Below are 11,907 nucleotides of genomic sequence, written 5' to 3'. Positions count from 1 at the left end.
ACATTTCCCAATTAAACATTACTGGTTGGAGTGATCTCCCTTACCAATTGGCCTCTTTGGAGTGACAGAGTCAGATTCGACCCATTCTCCCTCTCCCACAGCATTCACTGCTGAGATACGGAACTTGACCGGCTCGTCTTCCTTCAGTTTGTTTACGACATATTTTTCTACAGAATCTGGTACGGTTTCCACAGGAGACCAGGTTTTGCCATTGTCCTTGGATACCATGATGTTGTAGCTGGTAATGGGAGAGCCGCCGTCACGCTTGGGTGGACTCCAGTACAGGGTCACATTGTCACCTTGGATATTGTTGACACGGAAACCAATAGGTTTTCCTGGTGGAGCTAAATAATGCAATGATTCTTTTTAGATATTTGTACCATAATTGAATATGCATTTCATCAAGGTTTACCCCAACCATGCCATTTTGTTAAGAACTGTTCCTAGAAACATTTAAGAATGGTGTGTCATTAATCTAGAACTTATCTTGTAAGAAAGGTGTGTCATTAATCTAGAACTTAGAAATCTAGAAAGGTAAGATTTAATGTAGATTCCTCTGTTTTAATTCATACACTTACTTGCTGGTTTTGTTGGTTTGATTTCATGGTCTGTGACCAGTGGCTGACCGCGACCAACACTGTTGACCGCTGACACACGGAACAGATAAGCCTGTCCTTCCAGCAGGTTTGGAACTGGACATGAGGTTGTGTCTGGAGCGACCGTCTTAACATTTGTCCATGTCATACGACGGGTGTCATACTTTTCTACAACGTAGCCAGTGAGTGGCGTACCACCATCAGATACTGGGGGTTTCCATGTCAATGTACAGCTGGTGTCGGTAATGTCCAAGATTTCCAGGGGTCCAACCGGAATAGATGGTTTGTCTGTAAACGATTATATTGGAGAATTTTTTATGCACTAGTATTGACTTTGAATATCATTGTAATTTATTGTTAATTATCCATAGTTATTTATTTAATATGAGTTTGTAAAATGCGATTGCAAATGCATATTAAATACACTTTTACAAAAAATCATTACACAAATGTTCGGTCAATCATGTCTTGAAATACTCCATAGAAAAGTGTTTTACCAATCTCACTTTCAATTGAGTCAAATTAACCGTTTTTGCATAATAGACCCATTAAAGTCCCTTACCATCAGTTTCCAATCTTCATCAACGAAATGTTTCTCAGTCATGCAGCTGGCTTGTTCAATGCAAACACTCAGACAACCTGTACTTTCTAAAATCTTCTCATGCTTTGTTAGGTCATAAACACAATTGTCATGCAGAAATTACACACATTTTTCTCTAAAAGAATTTTTGAAGTTCAGTCAAACCTTGTTATCTTGCCACTTTGCCTGCAAAAACTTTTTATTATGGCTCATTTTTCAAAAATTCTTTTTTCAAATGCTTTCCTCTTTATGCTGCCAAACTTTCCATATAACATTGGGATTATGCTGGACAACTTGTGGCAGTATACAAGGTTTTAATGAACAAATATCTCTGAACTCTGATTGATAAACAATTTTTACCACATGATCCATGAACTACTCAGTAAATACATCCATGTCATATTTCTGTGTATGATCTCATGTCATATGACTATCGTGATGCCATAAAATGAAAATTAATTGTAATCATACCAAAGATGGGAAAACATGTTGATCATGTGATAAAAACAATTTGCTGTTTCCATGTTATATGAGTTTAATGAAACTTCATTTCGTCTTGCCACAGGCCTTCAAAAATAAATAAGAAAATGTCTTAAGACTCACTTCTCTCGTATGAAATGGAAACCTATTTTAATTCATAACTTTATGTTTCGTAATTCAGCACAATGGCAGACAATGTTAAATATCTGTCAAAGCTGTCAAGGATTTTCACACTGATAGCCACGATATGATTTTCTATTAAAAGTTCTGCTATTCGTTTCCTTCCACAAATATTCATATCTTGACAGTGATAACAGATAATTAGAAGTGCCTGGTAAATAATCAACAAACTTCAATTAAAAAATATTTGAATTTTATTGCCTCTCAGTAGGTTAGTACTATTTTTATATAAACTAAAGCGATATTCAAAATAGGTCATGAATATGCATAAGGATAATCTTCTTGAATATTCATATGAATATATAATACTCTGATATGCAAATAAGATAATGAATATTCATGTCTAATACACAGAACATGAATATGTAAATAATGTCTTCAGCACTAGCATTTTACTAAACATGCAAAAAATAATATATAATTCCTGGTGTGTAATAAATCTATGTAAACATTAACAGAACTCATTATATAATAAAATACCTTATACCGAGGAATATCAATATCATCTCATTATTGCTTACAGCACAAACATCTATAATGATGTTTATAAACATATATAAAATAAGTATGATATATTTTTGGAATGTAACATGTATGAAATGTCAATCATAATAATTCTTTTTCAGGCATCTCAGTGAGATTTTATACAGAATATTTTTTTACAGTAAGGAAAGTACATGTCAATAAATATTCTATTTCTTTTAACGATCATAAATATGCAAATTTTTGAGACATTGGAACAAATAATATGCGTTTTGATCATGTTTATTTTATCACAAGTTTTAATCTTGTAAATCTGGAATATTTAATTTTCCAAGGAAACAAACAATATATGTTTATCACATCTTTTTTTTTTTAGAAAACAAATATAATAATGTAAATGGCATAATAGTTAGTAATCTCATGAAAATAAATTTTGGTACGGTGGTTAGGTACAAAACCTTGATATCACATTAGTTAATAATAAATCACATCAGCACAACCAAACAGTTAATTCACAAAGACACATGCTCTATAGACCAGGTTCGTTTATACATTAAATAACAATTTTTGTGACAAAACAATTTTGATACTTTATAGAAAGAATTATAGTCGAAAAGAGCCATGCCGAAATAAGCAGAAGAAACAGTTTTCTGGAGTATCTAACTACCTTTATAGTTTGAAATGTATACAGATGAGTGAAAAGGGAGATAACTTGGCAGCTTTAAAAGGAGATAACTATTAAGAGCAAAATATATCTCTGATTATAGTGATTTTCTTGAGTAAATATTTTTGAGATTCATCATAACAAGCTTATTCATCTTGTTTCTTTTAATCAACATTATAATTGAAATACAGATCAACATTTCACAGGAAAGGTTGATATATATGTAATACCTTTCATGAAAGTCTAAACAAGTTCATATACCTATAGATATAAATACTGCTCAAATTATTATGACATCAAAAATACTTTTTCCAAAATATTCGACCAAACCTCTTCTAAAGCAATGGTCTGATAGGTCTGTGGGGGGATACAGTCAGGAATTTGAAAACTAAGTCTAATGTCCAAAGTAGGGATAATCAGCATTTTCAAGTTAGAGTTTATATATATATTCCTTGTTTTAATAACGTATGAGGAAATGTCAAGAATATCTGTAATCTTTATTATGAAGCTGAACCCACTTTGAACATTTGATCTCTATCTATTACAGGTATTACACAGCAGGCTACGTTCATGTCAAACACTGTTAGGGTAAGCACTCAAAAACAAATCAGTCTTGATGACGATTGACAATCGTGTTCACGCTTCAGCGACCACATTTCATGCATCAATGTCCACCTACCGAACGGACTCTTCGGAATAACAGGTTCATCCATCTCCAGAGGACTGGACATGCCAACCTCGTTTTCAGCGAAGAATCGGAACAAGTATTCCTTGCCAACCTGGAGATCGGTCGGAGTGATTGTGAGAACTGGTGCATTTTGAATTTCCTGGCGTGTCCATGTAGATCTGCCAGCTTCGCGGCGTTCCACAGTATATGTTTTGATTGGGGATCCACCATCATCCTTCGACTTCTGCCAAGTCAATGTGGCACGGTCTACATCTATATCTGTGACCTGCACGGGGCCCTCTGGTGGGCTTGGCACATCTGCAAAGGGAAATAACCCAGTAATATATGCATAAAATAGAAATAATATAACACAGTATTTCTATCTTGTGTGTTGATTAAAATTAATTTCTTATTTTACTTGCAAAAATCATAATATTGACAAGACAAAATTTGTTAGTAAAAACAGAAACAGTTTTGTAAATAAAAATCTAAATTATTATATCCAACTTTACCAAGCAATGAGTCCATGTCTGAAAATAAGCCCACCCATATCTACTGCAGTTCAGTGGAAATTCTGACATATGCTAATCACTCTACTGTGATAAGCCCAACCCTTTGTTTAGTGACAATTAATATGGCTTATTCTAGGATACTTACCAATGACTTCTACGTCAAAGCTAGCCTTCTCTTCACCAGCTTCATTCTCGGCCTTGATGTAATAAAGACCATCATCCTCACGAGTCAGTTTCTTGATGAACAGGGTTGAGCCCTTCTCAGTCTTGTCAAAACTGACTCTTGTTGATGTCTTGAGAGCTGTGTCATCTTTACCCCAGGTAACAGTGGGTTTGGGAAGGCCCGTGATTGTTACAGGGATCTTCAAGGATGAGCCTGCTTGTAAGGTCAAAAGGTCACGGTATTTGTTGTCATATTCAATGGTGGGTGGAGCTGAAATGACAATACAAATAATGAATATCGTTTTCGGCAAAATGTTGGAAGGCAATCAAATGGAACAAAAACTGCAATTTCACCTGAATCATTTGATAAAGCAACCCTTCATAAAGGATTATGAGAGTTAATATTCTCTATGAGTTATACTAAGGCTGAGCTGTTATCAAGAAAAAAATAGTCTCGATTACAAGTAACTTAATATGCCCACAAATTTAACAACATCATAATTTTTGTAAAAAAAATCTGAAATGAAAACTAATGAACAAATTTTTACCAATAAAGTCTTGTTGGGCCATCCACTACCTAATGGTGAAATTGACCAATGGAACCATAGTGTAACATACCCTGAATCTCTACTTGACCAGTAGTGGACACAGATCCCAGGTCATTGGAAGCTTCACAGCTGTAACTGCCCATGTCTTTCTCTGTCACCTGGCGAATTGTCAGGGAAGCAGCGAGGTCAGCATAGGACATCTCAAACTTCTTACTCTCTGCAAGCTCATGATGATCTTTAGACCTGCAAATTGAAGACAGAACCATTAATAGCCGATTATTTGAAAAGCAGCTCTGCTTAAAAATTAAATATAATTGAATTATTGACTTTTACACAGGGACTTAGTACATATATTGCCCAACCTCTATAATAGTAATACATATATATATAGACAATCGTTTTGGAATCTTGGCATAGTTCCTGTGGTTTTATACAAATAAAAAAGAACATGATAGAAAAAAAAAAATCCTATTCTTTAAAATGATAATCACTTAGCTGACCATTCTATGGGATTCCATATGGTGTATCATATGCCTAATGCTAAATTGAAATTCTTTAAATCTACGACAATATTTTCATGTTTTATCGAGTGTTGTAAAACTATTTCATGTTTGGACAATATACCATTGAGAGTTTCTCTGGGTCCACAGCTCTCTGAAACCATATTGTGATTTATTCAGCTACAAAGGTTTTTTTTTCTCACGTGTTGCCACAACTTACCATTTGAGAGTTGGTTCTGGTTTGCCGGAGATTTTACACTCAAGGGTGGCAGTCTCTCCTACCAGATGAGTAAGGTCAGGAAGTCCTTCCAAAACAGACGGAGCCTCTCCGACTGGAAAAATAAAATACATCAAAATTCAAGTAGAACATAATGATAGTGATGTGTCACTTGAAATACAAGGTGGAAACAAATGACATTTTATATTTAAATGAATATTTCCATGAATCAGATATTAAACAAGATAGACATGACATACAAACATCTGAGAAACCAAATTCTGTAAATATATAAGATATACAGGAAACAACGATCATACAAGAAGGACATACCGATTGGTTCCTTGATAAGAACTCTGTCTGATGGTGGGGAGGCTGGACCGACACCTGCTCTGTTCTCAGCATAGACACGGAATTCGTACTGCATGCCCTCGACAAGATCCGTCGCAACAAATTTGGTATCATCCACGCGAATGTTCTGACTGGCTAATATCCACTTAATGGATGTCTCCGGGCGACATTCGACAATATAGTTAAAGATGGCATCGCCGCCGTCTTTGACAGGGGGCGTCCATTTCAGTGATGCAGTGTTCTTGGTGACTTCAAGCACCTCTGGTTTGCCTGGAGCTTCTGGTTTATCTGTAGAAACAGAATGAAAATCCAGGATTGTAATATATCACCGGCTGTATTAAGATTATCATAGATACTCTTTGTTTACATTAAGTCAGGCTGTCAACTTCAGAAGTACTCTCCAATACTCTGTAATGACTTTAATATGATCTAAGGTTCGATCCTGAATTATCCTTTCTTCAAAGTTTTGATATTTCATTATGAAAAACATTTTATTCATTTGAAAATTAAATTGATAATAAAATAAGTAAAGAAATATCATTCTATCCTAAGAGGTAGATTTCCTAATACTCAGAATCCTAATACATATCAAATCTTAAAATTAAGCTATATAACCATATATATTTGATTGGTCACTTACCATATGGAAGCTTGGCTCTGATTGGTCCAATTGGTTGACAGGGTTTACTGAGGCCAACAATGTTCTCAGCAGACACGCGGAATTCATAGTCGCTGTCCTCGATAAGGTCGGTGACGGTAAAGACAGTGTCCGGTTCAGCTTTCTTGTTACATTTAGACCAGCGGGTTGTCTCCATGTGACGTTTTTCTACGATGTATCCAGTGACTGGAGAGCCACCATCTTTCAATGGAGCATCCCAAGTCAAGGATACAGTCTCTGGGGTGGTGTCGGTTGCCTTTAGGTTTATAGGCGAGTCCGGAGCATCTGTAAATGTTGAAATGATGACAAACTGTTAATCAAAACATTCCATTAATATCTAATATCTTTATGGAAATCTTAGTGCAGAGGTTATCATATTTAAGCGGTAATCTTATTTCAATACTTTTGATTTGGAAACATTACAATCTGGATGCAACAAACAGCATGATCATGATCTCGCTAAAATTCAATAAGGTGCTAAAACATTATTTCAAAAAAATAAGTATGGTTTGAATATACTTCCTTTTTTTCATGAAAATAATCATAATAATCTCAAAAATACTGATATAATGATAAAAAATTCTGGTTTGTTTTCTTAACCTGAATAACATTTAATATTCTGAACATGTTTGGTCTGATAATAGCTAAATATTACCGAAGGGACTCTTGGCAATCGTTCCTTCATCCATGGTAGCTGGTTCACTTGTTCCGACCTCGTTCTGAGCAGAGACCTGGAAAAAGTATTCATTGCCTTCAAGAAGTTTCTCCACAGCGAATGTTGTTGTACTTCCACTGACGTTCTGGCAAGTTGCCCAGGTGTTGCGTTTAGCGTCGCGTTTCTCTACGATGTAGGCGGTGATTTCAGCACCTCCGTCACTGGTAGGCTTCTCCCACTCAATAACAACAGTATCCTTCATCACCTCCACAACGTGAAGGTTGTTAGGTTTCGACGGCTTGTCTACAATAGAGATCAAGCAAATTTAGGAAATGATCAAAGCAGGTTAACACAAATATTTGGGGGGGGGGGGGTGGTTATTGGGCATCCCTTTAAGGAAAGGGAGAAAACTAAAAGTGGATGATGACCTTAATACTCAGCAGGTGTTCCCAATTATACTACTCTGTAAATGAAAAAACGTAACATGTATATTATTTAAAAATTATCAATGCAACATTTTTTTCTGTATACAAGTAAAATGTGCATCCTTCACCAAGAAAACCATGCAGCAAATATTTACAAATATATTTCATCATCAAGAGAATATAATGATGTACCTCTGACGTTAATATCGAAGCTGGCTTCAGCCTTTCCTACAGTGTTTTCCGCTACAATATTGTAGACACCAGTATCGTCCTGGATGGCATTTTTGATTTTGAGAGTGGAGACTTCCTCTGTGATGTCGATGCTAAGACGTGGCGACTTTTCTATGGGCTGGCCATCCTTCTGCCACACGACCTTGGGCAAGGGGATACCACTAATGTTTACCTCCACCGTCAGTGTTGATCCGGCCTTCAGTATCTGTTTGCTCTTCAGCTTGTTGTCGTACTCAAGTTTGGGATGGGCTGTAAATTGTATGATAATTACGACGATGTTGTAATATGTTGTTGAGAGTAAGATAATGACGTATGATTTTACGTATCTCATGACGTGCCACGTCAGTTTTCTTCCAAATCATACAAAGTGGACCTGAACTATCGTCAAGAAGCAATGAAATATTAGGCCATGAAGCTTTGAGGCTACAAAGTTCTGTTTTAGAATTAAACTCTTGATTTGGGCTAGGAAACGCCAAACCTTGCAACTACAATGATTTTTTTTATAATGCATAATTACATAGCTACCAACTTCAGAACTGGAGTTAAACTGGAGCTTTAATTTCAATGGAATGGAGTTCAGATCCAGTTTAGAGACTATGACATGCTGTATTTGCTTAGAGAGTATAAAAAATGTCTGCTCACTGTGTACAGATAGTGTTCCTGTGGTCTGGACCTGTCCAATCACATTGGCAGCCTGGCAACGGTAGACATCAGCATCCTCAGGAGCCGTGTCATGGATTACGAGGGCAGCGATCTCGTCCTCATAACTCATCTCGTACTTAGGACTCTTTTCTACCGGTACTGTACCCTTGAACCTAAAATAGAGGTCAAAGAGGTCAGAATTCAGAGCCTGAATCGTTCCAACATTTACAATATTTAATATGAAATGAATCTTTATGAAATTGTCATCATTCAATTAGATCAGACTGAAGAACTCATTCATTCTAATGGAAATTGGGTTGTCGCAGTATAATACTGACCATTTAATTTCAGATTCTGGCTCTCCAAGGTCAAGGTCACATTCCAAGATGGCATCTTTTGGTGCCACGACAACAGTATCCTGAAGTGGTTCAAGAAGCTGTGGTGCGACACCAACTGTGGAAAGAAAAGGTAAATCACAATGTTAAAACATCTCGGCTATATAGGTATCAGTTAAAAATGACAGCATTCTAATAAATCTTCTATTCATTGATATATCTAAAACATACTTACCAATTGGAGCCTGTACTTTGACAGGTTTCGTAGGTGGTGACGGTTGACCAACTCCAGCTTTGTTTTCTGCGCTGACCCGGAACTCGTAATTTGATCCTTCCTTTAGCCCAGTCACACTGAATGTAGTCTCTGGGACTGCAGTTTCATTGGCTGTCGTCCAACGGAAGGCACCTACAAGTCGGTACTCAATGACGTAGTTGAATACTGGAGAACCACCATCATCCTCTGGTGGTGTCCCATTTGAGCGCGACAGACGAGCTGTCGGTTCCCATAATTTCTGGTGTACTAGGTGGTCCAGGCTTGTCTATAAATAGAATATGTAAACTTTGACTCGAAAGGGCGGGCATGTTGTATGACAATGAAACATTGTTACTGATCTGTAAAACATGGTCAGAACAATATAGTTGGGCATGTCCTTATTGTATACAGTACACTGTATATTTAATACCTAGAAAATCATACAATAGCTCTTATATTTTGTTGAAAATTAAAGCAACTTGTTTACTTTCATTTTTTGAAATTTTTACTTTTTAATATTCAATTATTGCATCAGGATTAATTATAACTTCATCCCTTTTGATGGTAGAATGTGTTTTATTAGAAGAATTACAATTGTCTTAATATACTAATTGTGATATAATTACATCTCTCTATCAAGTTGATAAAAAATTTACATAAAAGTCTGTGACAATATCATAGGGAAGAAATCGTACCAAATGGATCTTTGGCTGTGATAGTATCGGATGGTGGACTTGGCTCACTTTCGCCAGCTTTGTTGACCGCTATCACACGGAACTGGTAAGTGTTATCCTCCATCAGATCAGTCATGTTGTACCATGTGTCGGGGATAGTGTCGTGTACAGAACGTACCCAGCGTGGACTGAACCCTGACATACGTTCCAGGTAGTAGCCAATCACAGGAGAGCCACCATCATTGGCTGGTGGTTGCCATGATACTGTGGCAGACTTCTTCATCACATCTGACGGTACGGGAGCATTTGGTGCATCGGGCACGGCTGTAAACAAATTATAGGTGATTTTATATTTTGTTCAAATTTCTTCTTAAAAAAATTAGTTCAAAGTCATAAAGAGAAATAATTAAAGCCTGTTGATGAATACTTGGTTGGAAGTTGGGGCGGGTGTGAGAGTCATTTGACCTCTTTTCAGGCAATCAGGTACTACGAAAGACATTGGGTAAAAAGTGATAATTATTTTAATTGTAACTCCAGAATCTAGACTTACTGAATGGATTCTTCGCTGTCACTGCATCGGTGAGCTCAGCTGGTTCGCTCAATCCAATGTCATTCTTGGCAAATACTCTGAACAAGTACTGGTTGCCTTCGAGAAGCTTAGTGGCTACAAACTGCGTCTCTAATGTTGTACCGATCTCGGACCATGAACGACGGTTAGCCTCGCGTTTCTCTATGATGTATTCTGTGATCGGACTTCCTCCATCGTCCTCTGGGGTTTCCCATACCAACGGCACGGACTCTGCAGTGACATCCTTTGGTGCAAAGTTCCTGGGGACGCTTGGTTTGTCTAAAGCATAAGATATTGAGAGTTACATGAAAAAATACAACATTTTATTAACAGCAAATATTTCTACCAAATTAAATTCCTGTAGGATCAGTTACCATAAAATCAAAATCGTGATACACCAACAAGCTTATTTCTCCTGCTGAAAAATAGCACGTGCCAAGACTTTCCCTTCAAATACTGAACTACTATTCAGTATCAATACTTGTGCTTACCATCTCCAGTTTTATGATGACCTTTATAACCTTGACCTTTTCCCTAGTAAATTGACCTTGAAGTTTTTTTATACTAGAATCCAACTATGTGATTTGACATTGACCCTACATTGTACCTTTAGTTAAATGGGGACTTAGATTTGACTGAACGATACTGATCTCAACATTGACCTCATAAAGAACTAAATTTTTTACCGTGACCTTACTAAGGTAACGCTGATTAAACCTTAATCCTACCTAATACTTTGAGCTTGATGGTGACAGCAGCTTTGCCAGACTGATTCTGTAAAGTCAGTGTGTAGTTTCCGGTGTCTGTGCGCTTGGCCTTGGCCAGACGCATTGTAGTCATATTGTAGATGGACTGGACTTCGATTCTCTTGTCCTCCGGCATTGACTGGTCATTGAATGACCAGGTGACCGATGGCTGGGGATTGGCCTTGAATGGAATCTCGAAGGCTGTGGACTGACCGGCCTTTAGAATGACTTCTTCCTCATAAGCCTTGTCAAGGAACAGTTCAGGAGGCACTGGAATAGAACAGATTATTTCATTTATCTTAAGGGTATATGCTACTCTAAACAATATGCAGAGTTATCTCCTTTAAGGAATTTACAAGAGCATAATTTATCTTTCTGAATTATTATGAGTGGTAAAACACATTCTAGTATAATCTTCATGTGATAAATCCATCAATCATATATTTCAATTTCACAAATTTTCCTATTGTTTTTGCACAAATCTTTTGAAGAGAAAACACATGATTTTAATTTTATCATCATTTTTTATAGCATTCAAAATGAATATTCCAAATTACTTCAATGTAGGTACAATGTACTGTATTTATCTACAAATAATCCCCTGACCATAAATAATCCCCCTTCCGAGTTTTTGCAGAATCGTTGATTTTAAAATAGTACGTTAAAATTGGTTCAGAAATACCAGGTAAGCCTTCCTCGAACTTTAATACTGAACTTTTACACTAGGAGAGGGTGCTTATTTACACTTGAGAAGGGGGCCCATTTTAGCATAAATATGGT

At 36.7% G+C, this 11,907-nt stretch overlaps 1 protein-coding gene across 1 annotated transcript in view; it reads right to left on the bottom strand.

Moving 5' to 3' along the window:
- The window catches only part of LOC117317872 (titin-like), a 136,338-nt gene that overhangs the window by 65,309 nt on the left and 59,122 nt on the right, over positions 1 to 11,907 (bottom strand). Inside the window, 17 exon segments of the mRNA XM_033872833.1 lie at positions 45 to 344; positions 579 to 884; positions 3,663 to 3,968; positions 4,308 to 4,595; positions 4,943 to 5,115; positions 5,593 to 5,704; positions 5,923 to 6,228; positions 6,581 to 6,883; positions 7,254 to 7,556; positions 7,871 to 8,158; positions 8,552 to 8,724; positions 8,890 to 9,004; positions 9,122 to 9,356; positions 9,358 to 9,425; positions 9,835 to 10,137; positions 10,364 to 10,660; positions 11,110 to 11,397. Coding sequence (XP_033728724.1) covers positions 45 to 344; positions 579 to 884; positions 3,663 to 3,968; positions 4,308 to 4,595; positions 4,943 to 5,115; positions 5,593 to 5,704; positions 5,923 to 6,228; positions 6,581 to 6,883; positions 7,254 to 7,556; positions 7,871 to 8,158; positions 8,552 to 8,724; positions 8,890 to 9,004; positions 9,122 to 9,356; positions 9,358 to 9,425; positions 9,835 to 10,137; positions 10,364 to 10,660; positions 11,110 to 11,397 — 4,164 coding nt within the window.

Source organism: Pecten maximus, chromosome 19 (genome assembly GCF_902652985.1).
Source record: "Pecten maximus chromosome 19, xPecMax1.1, whole genome shotgun sequence".
Lineage (NCBI taxonomy): Eukaryota > Metazoa > Mollusca > Bivalvia > Pectinida > Pectinidae > Pecten > Pecten maximus.
The sequence above is the reverse complement of the archived record's forward strand: the minus strand, read 5'-3'. Positions and strand labels throughout refer to the sequence as shown.